The following is a 16,087-nucleotide window of genomic DNA, read 5'->3' as shown; positions in this document are numbered from 1 at the left end:
AATGTCTTTGTTTTTATTTCTCAGTGAACAACGTGGGAATTTCTTATGAATATCCGGAGTATTTTCTCGATATTCCTGACCTGGATAACGTGAGTCTCCGGTGTCTTTCGTTGATGGTGTAAATCTATTTGCTGCAGACCCGGCACTGATATTTTAAAGTCCGTGGTCGCTTTATGTAGAAGTGTGTAGGAAACGTGAACATAGACTGATATTACTAACTTCTGAATGTGTGAAGCCTCGTCCCCGGGTCAGCAAGTCCTTGTCTTAGGACCGCACGCCGCGCCCGTTTAGTGTCTCAATGGAGGAGGGTGATGGAGTCCGTCGTCTCACGGCCCTCCATCTGCAGGTTCTCTGGTCGGTAGATAAGGCTCTGCTAACAAGGGGATCGTCAGAAGACGGCGCAGAACTTCTAAGGCTTCGTTCGCATCTTCGTCAGGGCTCCGGTCATGGGTTCCGTAGGAGCTTTGTGCCAGGGGAACCCATGAACGGAAACCATAGATTTGTGCCCACATCACCGTTGATTTCAATGGTGACGGATCTGGTGCAAATGGTTTCTGCTTGACACCGTGGTGTAAGGATTCTGTCGTTTTTGACGGAATGAATAGCGCGGTCAAAACGATGAAACCCTTAACCCTTTCCCGACATTTGACGTATCCATACGTCAAAGTTGGGTAGTGGAAGTATGGAGCGGCCCCACGGAGTGAGCTCGTTCCATACGATGCCGGTGTCTGCTGTATGTTACAGCCGACACTTCAGAGTAACTAGCGGCATCGCGCTCGAGCGCGATCCCGCTAGTTTAACTAGTTAAATGCCGCGGTCAATACCGACCGCAGCATTTAAATCCTCAGAAAGAGGGGGGCGACCCCCTCTAACAGCTCATCGCGCCCCCGCAAAGCAATCGCGGGGAGGCGATGGGTTGCTATGGCTGCCTCGGGGCTTAATGAACGCCCCCAGGTCCGCCATCTTTGTACACCTATTAAGCCCTGCCTCTGGCCTGTCAGAATCACGGTATACTGCAATACATTAGTATTGCAGTATATAGTGCAAGCAATCTAACGATCGCTGGTTGAAGTCCCCTAGGAGGACTAATAAAAAAAGTAAAAATGAGTTAAAGTTTTTTTTTTTTTTTTGGGTGTAAAAAAAAATACAAAAAATTAAAAGTTCAAAAAACCCCCCTCTTCCCATTTTCCCCCTAGAGCATATTAAATAAATAAATAAACATAATTGGTATCGCCGCGTCCGTAAAAGTCTGAGCTATCACAATATATCATTATTTAACCCGCACGGTGAACGCCGTAAAAAAAAAAAAATTGTAAACGCCAGAATGTCTATTTTTTGGTCACCTAATCTCCTGCAAAAAATAAGCCCTCATCACACTTAATCGACAGAAAAATAAAAAAGTTGTGGCTCTCGGAATTTGGCGACACAAAATAAATTTTCTTTTTTACACTTAGGTTTTTACATGTAAAAGTAGTAAAATATAGAAAAAACTATACATATTTGGTATCGGCGTGATCGTATTGACCCGCAGAGTAAACTTAACATGTTGTTTTAATTGAACAGTGAATTCTGTAAAAACCATGGAGGAATCGCTGTTTTTTTTAAATTTTCTACCCCACAAATAATTTTTTCCCGTTTCCTAGTACATTATACGGCACAATAAATGGTGCTACGAAAAACTACAACTCGTCCCGCAAAAATCAAGCCCTCGTAGTGCTATATCGATGGAAAAATAAAGACGCTATGGCTTCTGGAATGTGGGGAGGAAAAAACGAAAATGAAAATCTGAAAAAGGGCTGCGGCGGGAAGGGGTTAAACAACGGTGACAACCTGAAACCATTGGCATCGGATCAGTGAAATCCGATACCAGAAGAATATTAATCCAGGCCCTTTTGGTGCACAGTTATAATGTTAATAATTTTTTCAGAGGGTCCAAGCCTGAGGCTGCGTTCACACGGTGCATTGTTAGCATGCGGTTTTGGTACATGAACTCTCCGTGTGGACTCAGCCTGAAGCTACTGAGAGATTCTGATGACCTGATGTCTGTCAGGTGCAGGGCGGTCATGGAGACCTTGTGTGGATCCAAATCACCATCTACATCAATGTATATACATATATATATACAGGCACACAACTGCCACTATTGAAGGCAGGAACGTAAATTTCCTTTATGCTGTTGCTTATATGGCGCCGCCATGTTCCGTAGCGCTGTACAGATTATTACCATTCACATCAGTCCTGATCTCCATGGGGCTCACTATCTAATTTCCCTACCACAGACGTACTTAGTTTAAATAGGTCACCCACAAGAACCGGACGAGAAGATACAAACTCCATGTAGATGATGTTCTTTGTCGGATTCGACCAAGTCCAGGAAGCTATGAGAGTTCGGAATGTACGCAGCTCTCCTGCTCTGGCTGCAGGCTGGGCATTGTTCAGCCGTCGGTTACTGGATCCCTATTAGATGACTACAGGCTGCCATAAACTGCTGCTGACAGGCCATTCAGTACAGGCCTGTTAAAGGGTAACTGAGCGTTCAACAAACTTCTGACATGTCAGTGACCTGTCAGAAGTTTTTATTGGTGGGGGTCCGAGCACGGAGATCCCCACCAATCGCTAAAATCAAGCGGCAGAAGGTCTCGTGTGAGCGCTCAGCCGCTTCGTTTCTGTTCGGCTTTTTCTGGAAATCAATGTATCAGAGTACGGGCTCAATAGAAAGTCTGTGAGCCCGTACTCCAATACATCGGCTCTCCGGAAAAAGCAGAACAGAAACGAAGCGGCTGAGCGCTCACACGAGACCTTCTGCCGCTTCATTTTAGCAATGTAACTAGAGGAATTCAGAATAAAATCTTGATTCCCCCCCCAACCTCTGCCGATCATGTTCTTTCACCCTGCGATAAGCGGCGCCATCTTTGTCTAACAGCTGCTTATCTCTTCTGCTCTATTAGGCTGGGTTCACTGAGTTTTTTTTGCAGGAGGAAAATCTGCCTCAAAATTGGAATTTGGAATTTTGAGGCAGATTTTCCTCTCCCTGCACGCCAATTTTCACGGCGTTTTTCGCACGCGGCCATTGAGCGCCACAGGCAAAAAAGCGCCGCAAAATAAACTACTTCTGCCTCCCATCGATGTCAATTGGAGGTCAGAAGTGTAAGCGCCTGAAGATAGGGCATGTCCCTTCTCGCTCCCGCAAGCCGGTTTTTCCGCTTGCGGGAAAAAAACGCCTCCGCCTCCCATTGAAATCAATGGGAGGCGTTTTCGGACATTTTTTGGCACATTTTCCGACGCGGTTTCCGCATCAAAAAACGTGTCAGAAAACTCTGTGTGAACCAAACCTGTTCATTTATAGTAGAATAGGAGATGACCGCTGTCCAATGTCTATGGCCAAAACCAGGTTTTGGTGAATTGCAACCGGCGCTGTTTAGTCAGTTCGTACCGTTTCCTCCCTTTATATTTTATGATCCTGTTTGTATAGGTGGAGCTGCACTGGATTACACGCACAGCGCGCCCCCCCCTATTCCCACATGCTAAGACGTTTGCAATATTTAATCTGTTTTGATACTGCCGTACCTGAACTGACGGAGTGCGCTAGAGAAGAAGCCAGGACAGTGCAGTTTCTACGTGCTCTGCCCAGTGGTCATGTACGGGTAATGGCAGCACCAGGCAAACAAGGGTAACCAGGGTCTGAAACGCTCCAAGGCTACATTCACACGAATGTGGGGAAACTCGGACGTGAAAAACGTGACGTTTTTCATGTCCGGGGTGCTCTTGTGCAGGTCACGTTTTCACGGATCCCCATACACTTGAGTCTATGGAGGGATCCGTGAAAACGGAAGATAATAGGACAGGTTCTATTTTTCAACGGACCCTTCACACGGTCTTCATACAACGGCCATGTGAACGGCCCCATTGAAATACATGCGACCTAAAATCCGCTCATGTGAATCGGGACTGAGGGAAGTAAAGAAGAAGTAGGTGACAAATTATCCTATAAAAATTATTTATTTTTTTAACTCCTTATATTTTACTTTTGTTTTCTCAGACACTTGACAAGCTGATTAATATAAACATCACCTCTGTTTGTAAGGTAAGACATTTTTGTTACTTATAGATGGGACGACATTATGGGAACACTGGGAATTTTTCAACATGGGAATGTCTCGGCGATTGCCCCCCTCCCCCCCTTATTTGCCACTACAGGCACCAATGTAGGACGGGTTCAGGCGACCCCTTTCTGGAGACGGGTGTGGGGTCCCACCTCTGGGACCTGCACCTATTGGATATTTATGGCATATCCTGTGGATATGCCGGGGATGGGAATGCCCCTTAGGGCATGTTCACACATTGCAGAAGTGCCACGGATTTGCGGTGCAGATTCCACGTCTCAAATCCGCAACAATGTACAATACAATAGAAGTGGATGGGGTTTAAAAAAAAAAAAAAAAGTTTGCAGGGAAATATCAGCATGTTGCGGAGTTTTAATTGTGCACCAGGTTTACAATGCTGCAGAAAAGCCACAGATTTCCACCACGTTTCGCCCGTGCACCCAATGCATAGGGTGAAAGCCGCAGAGAAATCCACATTTGTAACCATTGGGGCTCGTCCACGTGTAACGGAATGGCGGACGGAAAATACACAGCAGAATAAAGTAGCAGCAAAGTGGATGGGATTTAACAAACCTCATCCCCACGCTGCGTAAGATTTCCGAGCAGAAATTGACCTGCGGCGCGTATTTTTCAGACCGCGGCATGTCACTTCCTGCTGCAGAAAGTGCATACAAAATCTGCACTGTGGGAACCCAGCCTTAACAGAATTGCTGCAGAAATTTTCGGCAGCAATTCCGTTCGGTGTGGACAAGCCCTAAAGGGCCGTTCTAGCTATGAATGAGGCCACGTTGCCTGCCAGAGGTTTAACGGTGACCTTAGAAGACACAACTATGAGCAGCGATCGTCTCAAGTGGACGACAAAGAAAGGATTTCTTTTTTTCCCCCCTCCATAAATCTTTAGACCTGCCTGCTGACTGTATCCAGGGGGAGTTCTGTTTTAGGGTAAATGCTCTTTACACCTTTCATCACTGCGGGGTCTCGTCACGGTGCTGAACAAATCTTCACATGTTGACGTGTGTAGTCCTAGACCTCGGAGCTTACGTTCTACTGAGGGGGGGGCAGTCTTTGTGGGAATCTCTTACACGTTTTTGCCATATGGGCCAGGATTGTCGCCAAACTTTTCAGGAGCAGCAGACTGAGCGCTTTGCTGATCTAAGACTTGAATGGAGCAGCTGGTTTTCTCCGCTTTCCTTTCTTCTCTGAACCATCTGCTTCCGTCCTGTGTTTTGCCATCACAACATTCTCCAGTCCAAACATTATAGAATTTTCTAAGAAAATGATTGAAACCCCCCCATTTTTTTTTAATTTTTTTTTTAAATTTTTTTTTTTTCTCCTTTTTTTTCATTCTTGTTTTTCTTCTCTATTTTTGTGCTTCTTGTTATTCCGGCGAATCGTGAAGATCGTTTCCTCATCGCCGCACCCTCTAGTACTTGAAGAAATCCTTGTTAGTTGATGTTGTTCAGGGGAATGTCTGAAACAGACGCCTACGCAGCAAGCATTCACCCACACAACTTCCGCCCACACAGCGCAACTCACCCACCTCCCTCCCATCGCCTCCACGTCTGGCTCCAGCACCGATCCCAGGCTGCCTCTCATTCTCACCCCCCCACCCCCCGTTCCATTTTTATTCTTTTTTAATTTCTTTTTATATACGTAATTTTTTGTGTCATTTTTTTTTTTCACTCCTCTGTATGCAGGGGGTGATTGAGATGGTCACACGGAGGGGAATTTTCGGCATTGACACATTTGCTTTACGACGAAGAACTTGTCTATCATACAGGCTCAATAACATGACAGCATGGCGTTGCGAGAAGCTTTTGCTGCCGTCCTATTGACATCATTAACATTACCAGATATTGGACGAGGGATCCGGAGTCGATGGCCGAAGTGTAAATATAAAGATCCGATTACAATAGAGGATCCGCGCAAAGTTTTACGGCCATTGGTTTGTCTTTCTTTTTTTTTTTTTCTCACACTTTGATACCACAACAGATCACGTCCGATCGGTGCAGTGTAAGCAAATGTGTCTACAGACGGGCTGGAACATTGCAGGGCAGCAAAACAAACCAGAAGACTTCAGAGATTGTGGGGTGGGGATACCCTATATAGGATATATAGACGCTTCCTCGCCTCCATATCGCAGCACTTCTTTGCATAGTCTCCAGGGGAGTAAGGGGTGCAGAGGGGTGAAGCTTGCTGCAGCTTTCGGCATTGGATGTAGAAGACAATTCTTAGGCCGGGTTCCCACAGTGCAGATTTGCTGCAGATTTTGCATGCGTTTTTTTTTTTTAGCCAAAACCAGGAACGGAACCTAAACAGAAGAAAAGCCTGATGGGTCTGCTCTCCTAGATCCGATTCTGGTTTAGTCTGATTAAAAGGCGTTTTTTGTTTTCTGATATAAATATATAATACAAAATTGAGAAAAAAGTCTGCCTTGTATCCTCAGGCCGGGAGCGAAGTCAACCGTTTAGGTCATGAAAGGCAATGATTCGCATAGATGCAATGTACAGTACCCAGAGCTGCAAGATAATGGTGCCCCCCATGAATAGCGTCAGAGTGCCCCCATAAACTTATCCAATGGTTCCATAGAGCGTCTCTCGATCTGGAGGACCTGTCCTGTATTACACAGACCGCACGTTGATATGAATGGGCACTGTAATGCTTCATTTCACCAGTGGTGGCGCTGCAGGGAAACTGAACTGGCAGCTGTCTCCACTGATTACAGGTGATCGCTGGGGGTCCCAGCAGAAAGACACCCTGTGATCAGCTGATTGTCAAGGAACCCTTCTAAGAAGGGATTGTCCTACGTGGAGAACCCCTTTAAGATTGTACGGATATGAGGTCTCCCTGTGTGTCCTTTCCTCATGGCTGCCCTTTGCTTGTCCCTTGTAGATGACACGACTGGTGCTGCCCGGGATGCTGGAGAGGTGAGTCAGCTCGTGCTTCAGACCGGCAGATAAACGCTACCCAGACAGGACCTCATTATTATTTATAGGGGAGAATCCTTTTCTTTGAAAAATTCATTGTGGTGACTAATCCGTTCGGCCTCCATGTTGGTAAGGATGGAGCGATCGGAGGTGACTCATGAGGACGGAGGGTGAGTCACCGGCATCGTGGAATCCTTCAGTTCTCCTCAACGCTCTAGTGGTGATTTTTTTCTTTTTAGAACAGAATTAAAAAAAAAAAAAAAAGCGAGAGGTCTGAGTCATCAATACATTCACAACAGCTTTCTATTCTTAGGGGGGAATTACAGCGGAGGGGAGTGGGTGGATCTTTTGGGATTACCTGCTTCCAGGCTGCAGCATTTCAGCCGTGGTAGAGATGGCAGCATGTAAACAAAACAGCAATGGAATACGTGGTGAGCGCGTCTGGGAGCTGTTTGCTGCCATTGTCTGCCCTGGGATCTATAGGAATGTGTCGCTCATGGACCTGCAGCTCATTTTGTCATTGGGGAACCCCTGAATTTTTACCCCCATCCCAGTGAACCCCTAACTTAGGCCTCATGCACGCATCCGTTGCCCGTCGTACGGCCGCTAATGACGGATCCGTGAAACAACAGACCGCACACGGATGGCTGGATGGCTTCCATATGCAGTCTGTTGTATCAACGGACCAAATGAATGAAAAGGCCGAAACCGTTAAGTAAAAAACGGACAGGAGTAGGGCCGGTCCTATTTTTGTCGGAACGGCCATACGGGTCCGTTAAAACAATGAATGTCCGTGTGCTATACGTTAAAAAAAAAACGGATAGCATACCAAAGAAATCAACTGAAGTGGGCGAGAGGCCTCAGGCCCATATTTCTCATCCGTAATTACGGACCCGTTCATTTCTATGGGCTACGGACACCTTTCCGTATTTTTACGGATGGTTGTCCGTGCTGTAGAAATTATAGAAATGTTTGTTTTTTTTTGTCAGGAATAACGGCACGGACTCTCCATAGAAGTCTATGAGCGCTTCCGTAATTATTGTCGGCTACATATCTGTAACCGTCCGTAATTACGGAAGCGTTGCTTTGCGACGCCAGGGGATTAACCTAGATCCCTCCCCTGTTTTTTAGTGGATCCGTAAATACGGATGACATACAGACTATATTTATGGACACCATTCCGTATATGCGGATTATTTACGGATTACTATGACTACAGATTCGTATTTACGGATGAAAAAATACGGTCGTGTGCAGGGGCCTTAGTATGTAGATAGAGGGTAAAGCGTTCCAGTGCTGAGATCTGTTTGCCCCCCCTACTGTCCATGGGACCCCTACTGGGAAACATGGGCTATGATTTGGAAGTGAACAATTGCAATGAAAGACGTCGTAGCCAGAGCCATGTTGTGTTCTTTTGGCACAAAATTTCCAAATTGTTTTTTCTTCTGTAAATAAATCCAAAATCCTGTGCTCAGGATCCGGAATCATGTGGTCAGAGCTCCATTTTCGATACACCGCTCCAAATCCCCTATGTTAAAAGATAACAAAAATTCCACCACTAGGGGGAGCTTGCTGCATACTGTTTTATTATAGCGTTCAATGTATAATCAATCTTCAGTGAGCTCCCCCTAGTGGTGGCTGCAGGCAGACAGAATTTTTATCATTTAACGATGTCTATGCAGGGGATTTGGAGCTATGTATCAGAAAAACTGCGCTCTAAAGATCTAGGTTTAATAATTGACGATGATAAAAGTTGATATTCACTTTATTAAAACCCATTTAATGTCTAATAATCCAGGTGTGACTGCAAGTTAACCCAATTTCCTTCCACCCTTCATGTCACACTAACAGGGGTCCATATTTTTTGTGGCCCGTGTACTGAAAAGCTGCTGTATTGTTAGATACGGGAGAAAAATCCTGTGACCAAAGTGTTCAATGTAACAGGGAGCCCTGGGACGGCTTAAAGCCCCTCTAAAGTGTGAGGCCCCCGCAGATGAGTCCTTATACCTCACACCCTGTCTAGTCTGATCCTGCAGTCACTTCACCTCCTGTTGGTGCTATCCTACTGTTAGAAGAGAAGATAGAGAGCGGAGTAAGGCATGACGGCAGGGTCAGACTACACGGGGTTTGTTTGTAGTCTGTTACCATGGAGACACGTAGGTCTGCATAGGAGCTGTATAGACACAACGGTAGGAGGTTTTTAATCCGGAATATTAGCAAAATATAAGGTATACCGACATATACCAGCCCGGCATATGCCAAAGGACACTCTGTTGGCATCTGTCGGGTAAATGAGGCCCTATGGATATGTTCTGCATATGAGCCTGGAGGTTTCCCAGTACATACACCCAACCCTAAGATTTACATCACTAGATTGTTTTATTATATATTCATATCTGGTATAAAACCGTAAAATGTCTTTTTAATACAATATATTGATTCCTTATTGCTGCCAAATTATGAAATATTCTGCATTACTGGAGACTAATTAGATACAAGTTACATGTAAGGGGACAAGGAAGAAAAGCGCAAAACTAAAATGGGAATATAAAACCTCCCCCGTCGTGTGAAACTCCAGATTATCATGCAGTTCTATGCTGGAGTCTCAATATTCTGGATTATGGGATTCCGGTGTAAAGGAATTGACTGCAAAATATTTGTGTTTCAGGTCCAAGGGTGTCATCCTGAATATCTCCTCCGCCAGTGGCATGTACCCCACCCCGCTGCTTACTGTGTATTCTGCCACTAAGGTAGGTGAGACCCACCCTGTGCCCGGCTGTAGCGGCTCTCACCATGTTGGGGGCGGGGGCTTTTTACATACACACGGGAGGCAGGAAGGATATTTGGGGATCCGACCTCCCCTATAGACGGGGGATGGACTTTTCTTTCCCCCTTAAAATGAGTGTTGTCTTCTGCCTCATGGGAGTTGTAGTTCATTACTCCCAGCATGTCATCACATGAGATTCCTGCCAGCTATAACTGGTTTTCCTCTCTTTTTGTTGCCCAGGCTTTTGTGGATTTCTTCTCGCGGGGTCTGCACGCAGAGTACAAGAGTAAGGGTGTCACTGTGCAGGTGAGTGAAGTGCGTCGCTGCCGAGGACCCTTGTTATTGTGTGGTCTCCACGGCAACAGCGGATGTCTTGGCAACAAGGAGATCACGTTCTCGAGCACAGGAGAGTGTGACGTCCTCGTCTCATAGGCTTTTTGTTGGTCTAAATCATATTCTTTATTTTACCAGCTCTGCAAATAACATGATCTGCGCTGAAATAAAGTTAGGGGGGGGGGGGGATTTGGGGGACCCCTCTTTTAAACTGGTCCTAGACTGACCGATTGCTTGGCCGATCGTTACCGTTATTTAGTCATCTGCAATCATTAAATATGGTGGGATCAGCAGCTGTTAGGTATCTCTGTGCCGCTTATCTTCAAGGAAATTAAAATATAGGGGAATAATCTAGTAGGATCTATGTCTTTGAGCAATGGTCCGATCAAAATTGGCAAGCGCAAATCATGTCTATGGATATATAGCAGCGTCTTCTCCATACACCCGTATACTTCTGGCTTCAGCAGCCGTGTGTGGCGACGTGGTCCTGACCGCTGCAAGGTCAGGACCTCCTCTGTGTAATCTGAAAGTGTTGTTATTTCAAATTACTCAAAGTATAGCGGGAAGTGCCAGGACCCAACTACCTGTATAGAAGGAATGAATAGAATAGTAAGTGCCTGTAACATGACTTGTGTCTGCTGCTCCACGGCCGGGGTACAGGCTGCCCTAAACAGCGCTCTGCTGACAGATTTCCCCGGCAGGGACAGGAGACTCCAATACTGGACGGATTTGTATATCCAATATGAATACAGTAATAACCATTTATAAGCCAGTCCTATCCAAACCCTGGGGAAACGAGTTTCCACAAATGGACTGATTTGGATGTCTCATCATCTGACCGGTCCACATATAACCTCTCCATAGAGAATATTCACCGTCTGCCATAACATTGAATCCACCCGCTGATATCGTGTAGTCTTTCCTTCGTTCCACCCGTAGCAGAAGACCTTTAACCTGTAAGTGGCGAGGTGAGGTACTTGGCTGCTGCAATGTTTGGGTCGGGGGTACGTGTCACATCCACACGAATGCCTGGACCCAACAGCAGAACATCACGCTGCCTCCGCCGGCTTGACGTCTTCCCATAATGCATCCTGGTGCCATCTCCTCCCAGTTACACGACGCACCGGACCGTCCACCAGACGTGATTTATCAGACCAGGCCGCCGGCTTCCAAGGCTCCAGTTCTGATGCTCACGTCCCCATTGTAGGCGCTTTCGGGGGTGGAGCGCTATCCGCATGGATGCTTTGACCTGTCTGCAGCTACACGGCCCCATATGCAGCAAGCTGCCATGTTCTGCGTGTTCTGACACCTTTCTACCATGGCAGCAGTAACTTTTTTTTTTAGCAATTTGTGCTACAGTAGCTCTTCTATGGGATCAGAGCAGACTGGCTAGCCCTCATTCCCCAAGCGTATCTATGAGCTTTGTGCGACCATGACCCTGTCGCCGGTTGTCCATCCTTGGACCACTGCACCCCACACACGTGGCCGTTTTGGAGATGATCTGATCGTCTAGCTGTAATAAATTGGCCCATATCACAGTCGCTCCGATCCTTAAGGCCCTTTTACGCTATTGCCAATTATTGGGCAACAGAGTGTTCATCTGCTGATTTGTATCGTTTCTGCAGCCTAAAAAAATCATCGTTGTCGTTGTCACCTCCCATGTAATAGGCCCATTTTTTTCTGATTCCAAAACATCAACTTCAAGGACTGACGGTTCACTTGCTGCCTAATGTATCCCGTCCCCCTTGTCAGGCGCCATTGTAACCAGATCATCAATGTTATTCACTTTTACCTTTAAGTGTTTTTTTTATATTATGGCTGAACGGTATATAGAAGGTGAAACTGTGGTCTAACTTTTGCTGCCATCTTGTGGCCACCGTATACAACTGCAGCCAGCCGGCCAATGTTCTATTGGTTGGTATAGATGTATTATGCGGTTTAAAACTATTTACGGTAACAAAGCAAATTAAAAAATAGCAGCATCTTCATGTAAGATTACTGTTTAAAGGGAAGGCACCTGCTGTCTTGTACTCGCTTCCCTCGACATGTCATTTTATCTATAGTTTTTATTCTATGGTTGTATTAGATGTTGCTTTCATCATGGCCACCATGGATTTGGAAAAATAAAATGAGAAAGCTGTGCCTATAGCAGATTGTACATAAAGTTTTGCATTGCATCTATAATAAGAACTCAAATGGAAGCTCGGGTTTATGCTGCTACATACAAATGAGTAAATGGGGACATTGCACTTGGGAGAAAAGCCCCTGGCCCCTTTATTCCAGGCATCCCACCCATTGATTGACATTCCTTGTGTACATTGTTTCTGTCTGCAGAGCGTTCTTCCGTTCTTTGTGGCCACCAAACTGAGCAAGGTCCGCAAACCAACGTGGGACAAGCCGAGCCCAGAAGACTATGTGAGGTCCGCACTGAATACTGTTGGCTTACAGACCCGGACTAATGGCTACCTACCCCATGCCATCATGGTAAGATAATACTGTATATAGTAGTTTTTCTTTTTCAGTTGCTATTCTTGGGCGTTATTCAGTAGGTTGGATAATGGAAGCTGTGGGTCTATATCTGCAATGTCTAATAGTATATTCTACTGTCAGAATTGCTTTAAAGGACCACCGGCCCCTTCATTGTAGCGATCGGTAGGGGTTCCACATGTACTGCAAATCTTAACAAATAAGCACGGGTACCTTTTTAATCCAGGTGAACTCTTAAAGGAACACTCCAGGCACAACGGATTTTGTGTTAAGCCCATTGCAAGGGCCGGAGGGGGTGGAGCATGGCACAAGGTTTCAAAGAATACCAGAGAGAGAGCGCGAGAATCCCGGTGTCATGCTCCACCCCTGACCCTGCACTAGACATAAAACAGTATATCCGTGTTCCTTCTGTAAACCGTACATTCACTTTTTGCAGGAAAGAGTAGAATTAAAGTCTATTTGTAAAAACACAACCTGAGAACATGTGAACGGATGCTAGAGAATGGGAATGTGTTCAGCCAAAGGGCAAGACACATTGTGTGTACATTATTGTGTGTACATTATTTTTTGTTCTGATTCTGGTTTTCTCCTCCTCAGGGCTGGGTCACTGAATCTCTGCTCCCCTCCTGCATTTCTATAAAGCTCGCCATGACCGTGAACAAAGGGCTCCGCGCTCGATTCCTGAAGAGAGCAAAGAAAAACTAGAGAGCGGCTCTTCTTGTATCACTCCTACCAAATCTAATAGTCATCAGGTCTTAAACATGACGAATGTAACAAGAACACTCGGGGATTCGATTCTTAGATTAAGGCCCCATGCGCCCGACCGTAATTTTTATCTGCAATTACGGATCCGTAATTCGGGGAGAAAAACGGATAAATTCATTTTTATGGCCCACGGACCCCTTCCCATATATTTACGGGTAAGTGTCCGGGCCGTAGAAATGACCTGCCAAAAATTGGACATGGCCTATTTTTTGAATTTGCATTCTGGTGACAGTCCGTGGCCGTCCGCGCCCCTAATCATGGGCTGTGCATGCATGAGGCCTTAGTCTTGCAGAATCTGACCCCTCCAGTGTTTTTACAATATATATTTTTTTTCTTGCTGTACACTCTAAGGCCCCATGCACACGACCGTGCCCGCTATTGTGGGCGCTAACTGTCGCCTGCATTTTCGGGCCGTGCGCCCATACAAAGTATCAGAGCTTGGCCCGCAAAACCCGAAAAAACGGACATGCTCCATAATTCCCGGCAAAATTCTACGGCATGGACACCCATTCGTAGGGAAACACAAAGAGGTTGTTCAGGATTAGAGAAACATGGCTGCTTTCTGCCTTCCTAATGGGTTGTCTGGTATTGCAGCTCAGCTCCAACAATCCTGAGGTGCAATACCACACACAACCTGTGAACAGGTGTGGCACTGTTTTTAAAAGAAAGCAGTTTTGGTTTTTTTTCTATTCCTGGACAACCCCTTTAAAAAGTTTTATTTAAAAAAACTCATCCTCTAATACTCTGTTAGAAAGTTATGTGTTCATAGAGGAGAATCCCCTGTTCATGACCTATTAGCAGGGTGGAGCGCACGTACTAAGAGTGTCCCTTGCTTTGTAGGACCCGGCACTTCTGCATTACACATGCGGCACTCAGTTCAGTCACTTCTGACACCGTACACTGCCTTATATCTAATGCTCAACACTCGACCCCTTTAACAACCACCCAAACTTTCCAACTACAAAAGCATTGTTGAAATTCTCACTAGGTCTCCACCTACACGATGCAGTAACCCATATGAAATGGATCCTGTCCAATGATATCCTATTAAACTCGACCTTTTACTATTGACCCCAGTGCCGAAATTCAACCTCACCCATTGATTTCTCGTAAAACCAAAAACCGCTGCTAACCCGTGTATCTCGTCTTGGCGTGGCTCCGCCTTGACCGCTCCTACCCTGCGGTGACTATTTTCACCTTTTTCATATGAAGGGACAGCCGTCTGTCAGTATTATATTCATTAACCATTAAATAAGCTTTAAGGGATTGTCTTTGCTGCAATGAAATGTTAATCCGCATCTAAACTGGGACAGCCGGCAGTGGTGGGATCAGGGAGGGGCTGACAACTGCTATGGGTTGTCAAGGGGGCGACGCACTTGTATCACTATATCCACGTGTCTTCTCATAGCATTCGTATAAGGAGCCCGGTGTCTGTCCGTCCAGTCTGTAGCTTTTTATCTACAGTCCTAGTTTGCAGATTGTGGCTTGGAAGGCCGTCTGTGCATGTTGGGGGTTGTAGTTTCACAATAGTTAGAGCGCCTCAGGATGCAGAGATACTGTCCTATCTGCAGGATATACCCCTGTCCTTAAAACTGAACTAGGGAGTGCAAGAGCACCAACTCTTAAAGTGCCAGGCAGTGAGAATTGCTCGTCCACCTCTCTGTTACGCCCCTCGGCAGAGGTGAGAGGGGTCAGATGACCCTTCCTGCAGTCCCCGTCCTCTAAGAAACAAGGAAAACTTTGGCATTGAAGGCGGGGTCCAGGGGACGGGTCCCTTTAAATAACAACATTGCCCGTCGGCCTCATCCCTGCATAAGCCTCACCTGCGCATATAAAGAGATAGCATGATGGGACTTATGGTTGGGCCGCTGCTGTGAGGTCACCTTACTCCACTGGTAGGTTCCCAACTATGGCACATGTTTGCACTGGATGAGACCAAATCTTGTTGCACTAACATGTATCAAAACTGGTGCAAAATAAAAGTGGAGCTAGTGCCTAAAGCAACCAATCAGATTGCAGCTCTCATTTCTCAGAGGCCTTTTGGAAAATAAAAGCTGCAACCTGATTGGACGCTTTGGACAACCGCTCTACTTTCCCTTCCACTGGTTTTGATAAATCTCCATCCTCCTGACTGGGAACAGAAGGCGATTCCTGCAGTGTTATTACATAGGGGCGAGCTCGTGGAGCCATTAATATCGGAGGTCGTATTAAGAACGTGTTTTTAAGGAAACGTGACGTTTGTAAAGGCTTTGGCGAGATTGTTTAGTTTTTATACTAATAAAGTTAATTGTAGGAAATATGTCGTGTGTCGTTACTTTATTTAAGGTGTTTGTTTTGGGGTCTCCGGGTATGTAAAACTTCTGATATGTCAGACGTCAGATATTTTTATCAGTGGGGGGTCCTAGTTTACAGACTCCCTCTAATCGCTAGAACAAAGTGTTGTTGTGTCCCTCCATATTACAGTCCAAGTCTATGGGAACACCGTCAAAATGTGACTTGGAGACCTGTAAGGCGGCCAAGCAATGTTGGTGATATGAGGAAGCGGTAAGTGGAATATGGCTGCCGTCTATGGATCCCTGTATTGTGTCAGTGCGTTGTCGAGATCATCTGATGGCTCCGGGAAAGCAGCAGCCGTGTCGGCAGAGCAAATAGAGTTGGGCTAAGAAAATTGCGTAGACTGGATACGACTGTAGCAAACTCTCACC

General features: G+C 45.9%; 1 protein-coding gene across 1 annotated transcript in view; it reads left to right on the top strand.

The window, feature by feature from the left end:
• HSD17B12 (hydroxysteroid 17-beta dehydrogenase 12) overlaps positions 1-15,679 on the top strand; it is a 56,414-nt gene extending 40,735 nt beyond the window's left edge. Inside the window, exons 5-11 of the mRNA XM_075838059.1 lie at positions 25-89; positions 4,040-4,084; positions 6,996-7,030; positions 9,699-9,780; positions 10,038-10,103; positions 12,465-12,614; positions 13,215-15,679. Of these exons, the coding sequence (XP_075694174.1) occupies positions 25-89; positions 4,040-4,084; positions 6,996-7,030; positions 9,699-9,780; positions 10,038-10,103; positions 12,465-12,614; positions 13,215-13,322 (551 nt within the window). The 3' untranslated portion in view covers positions 13,323-15,679. The remainder of the gene's footprint in view (positions 1-24; positions 90-4,039; positions 4,085-6,995; positions 7,031-9,698; positions 9,781-10,037; positions 10,104-12,464; positions 12,615-13,214) is intronic.
• Positions 15,680-16,087: the final 408 nt, after the last annotated feature.

The sequence above is a fragment of the Rhinoderma darwinii genome, chromosome 9, assembly GCF_050947455.1.
Source record: "Rhinoderma darwinii isolate aRhiDar2 chromosome 9, aRhiDar2.hap1, whole genome shotgun sequence".
Lineage (NCBI taxonomy): Eukaryota > Metazoa > Chordata > Amphibia > Anura > Rhinodermatidae > Rhinoderma > Rhinoderma darwinii.
The sequence above is the reverse complement of the archived record's forward strand: the minus strand, read 5'-3'. Positions and strand labels throughout refer to the sequence as shown.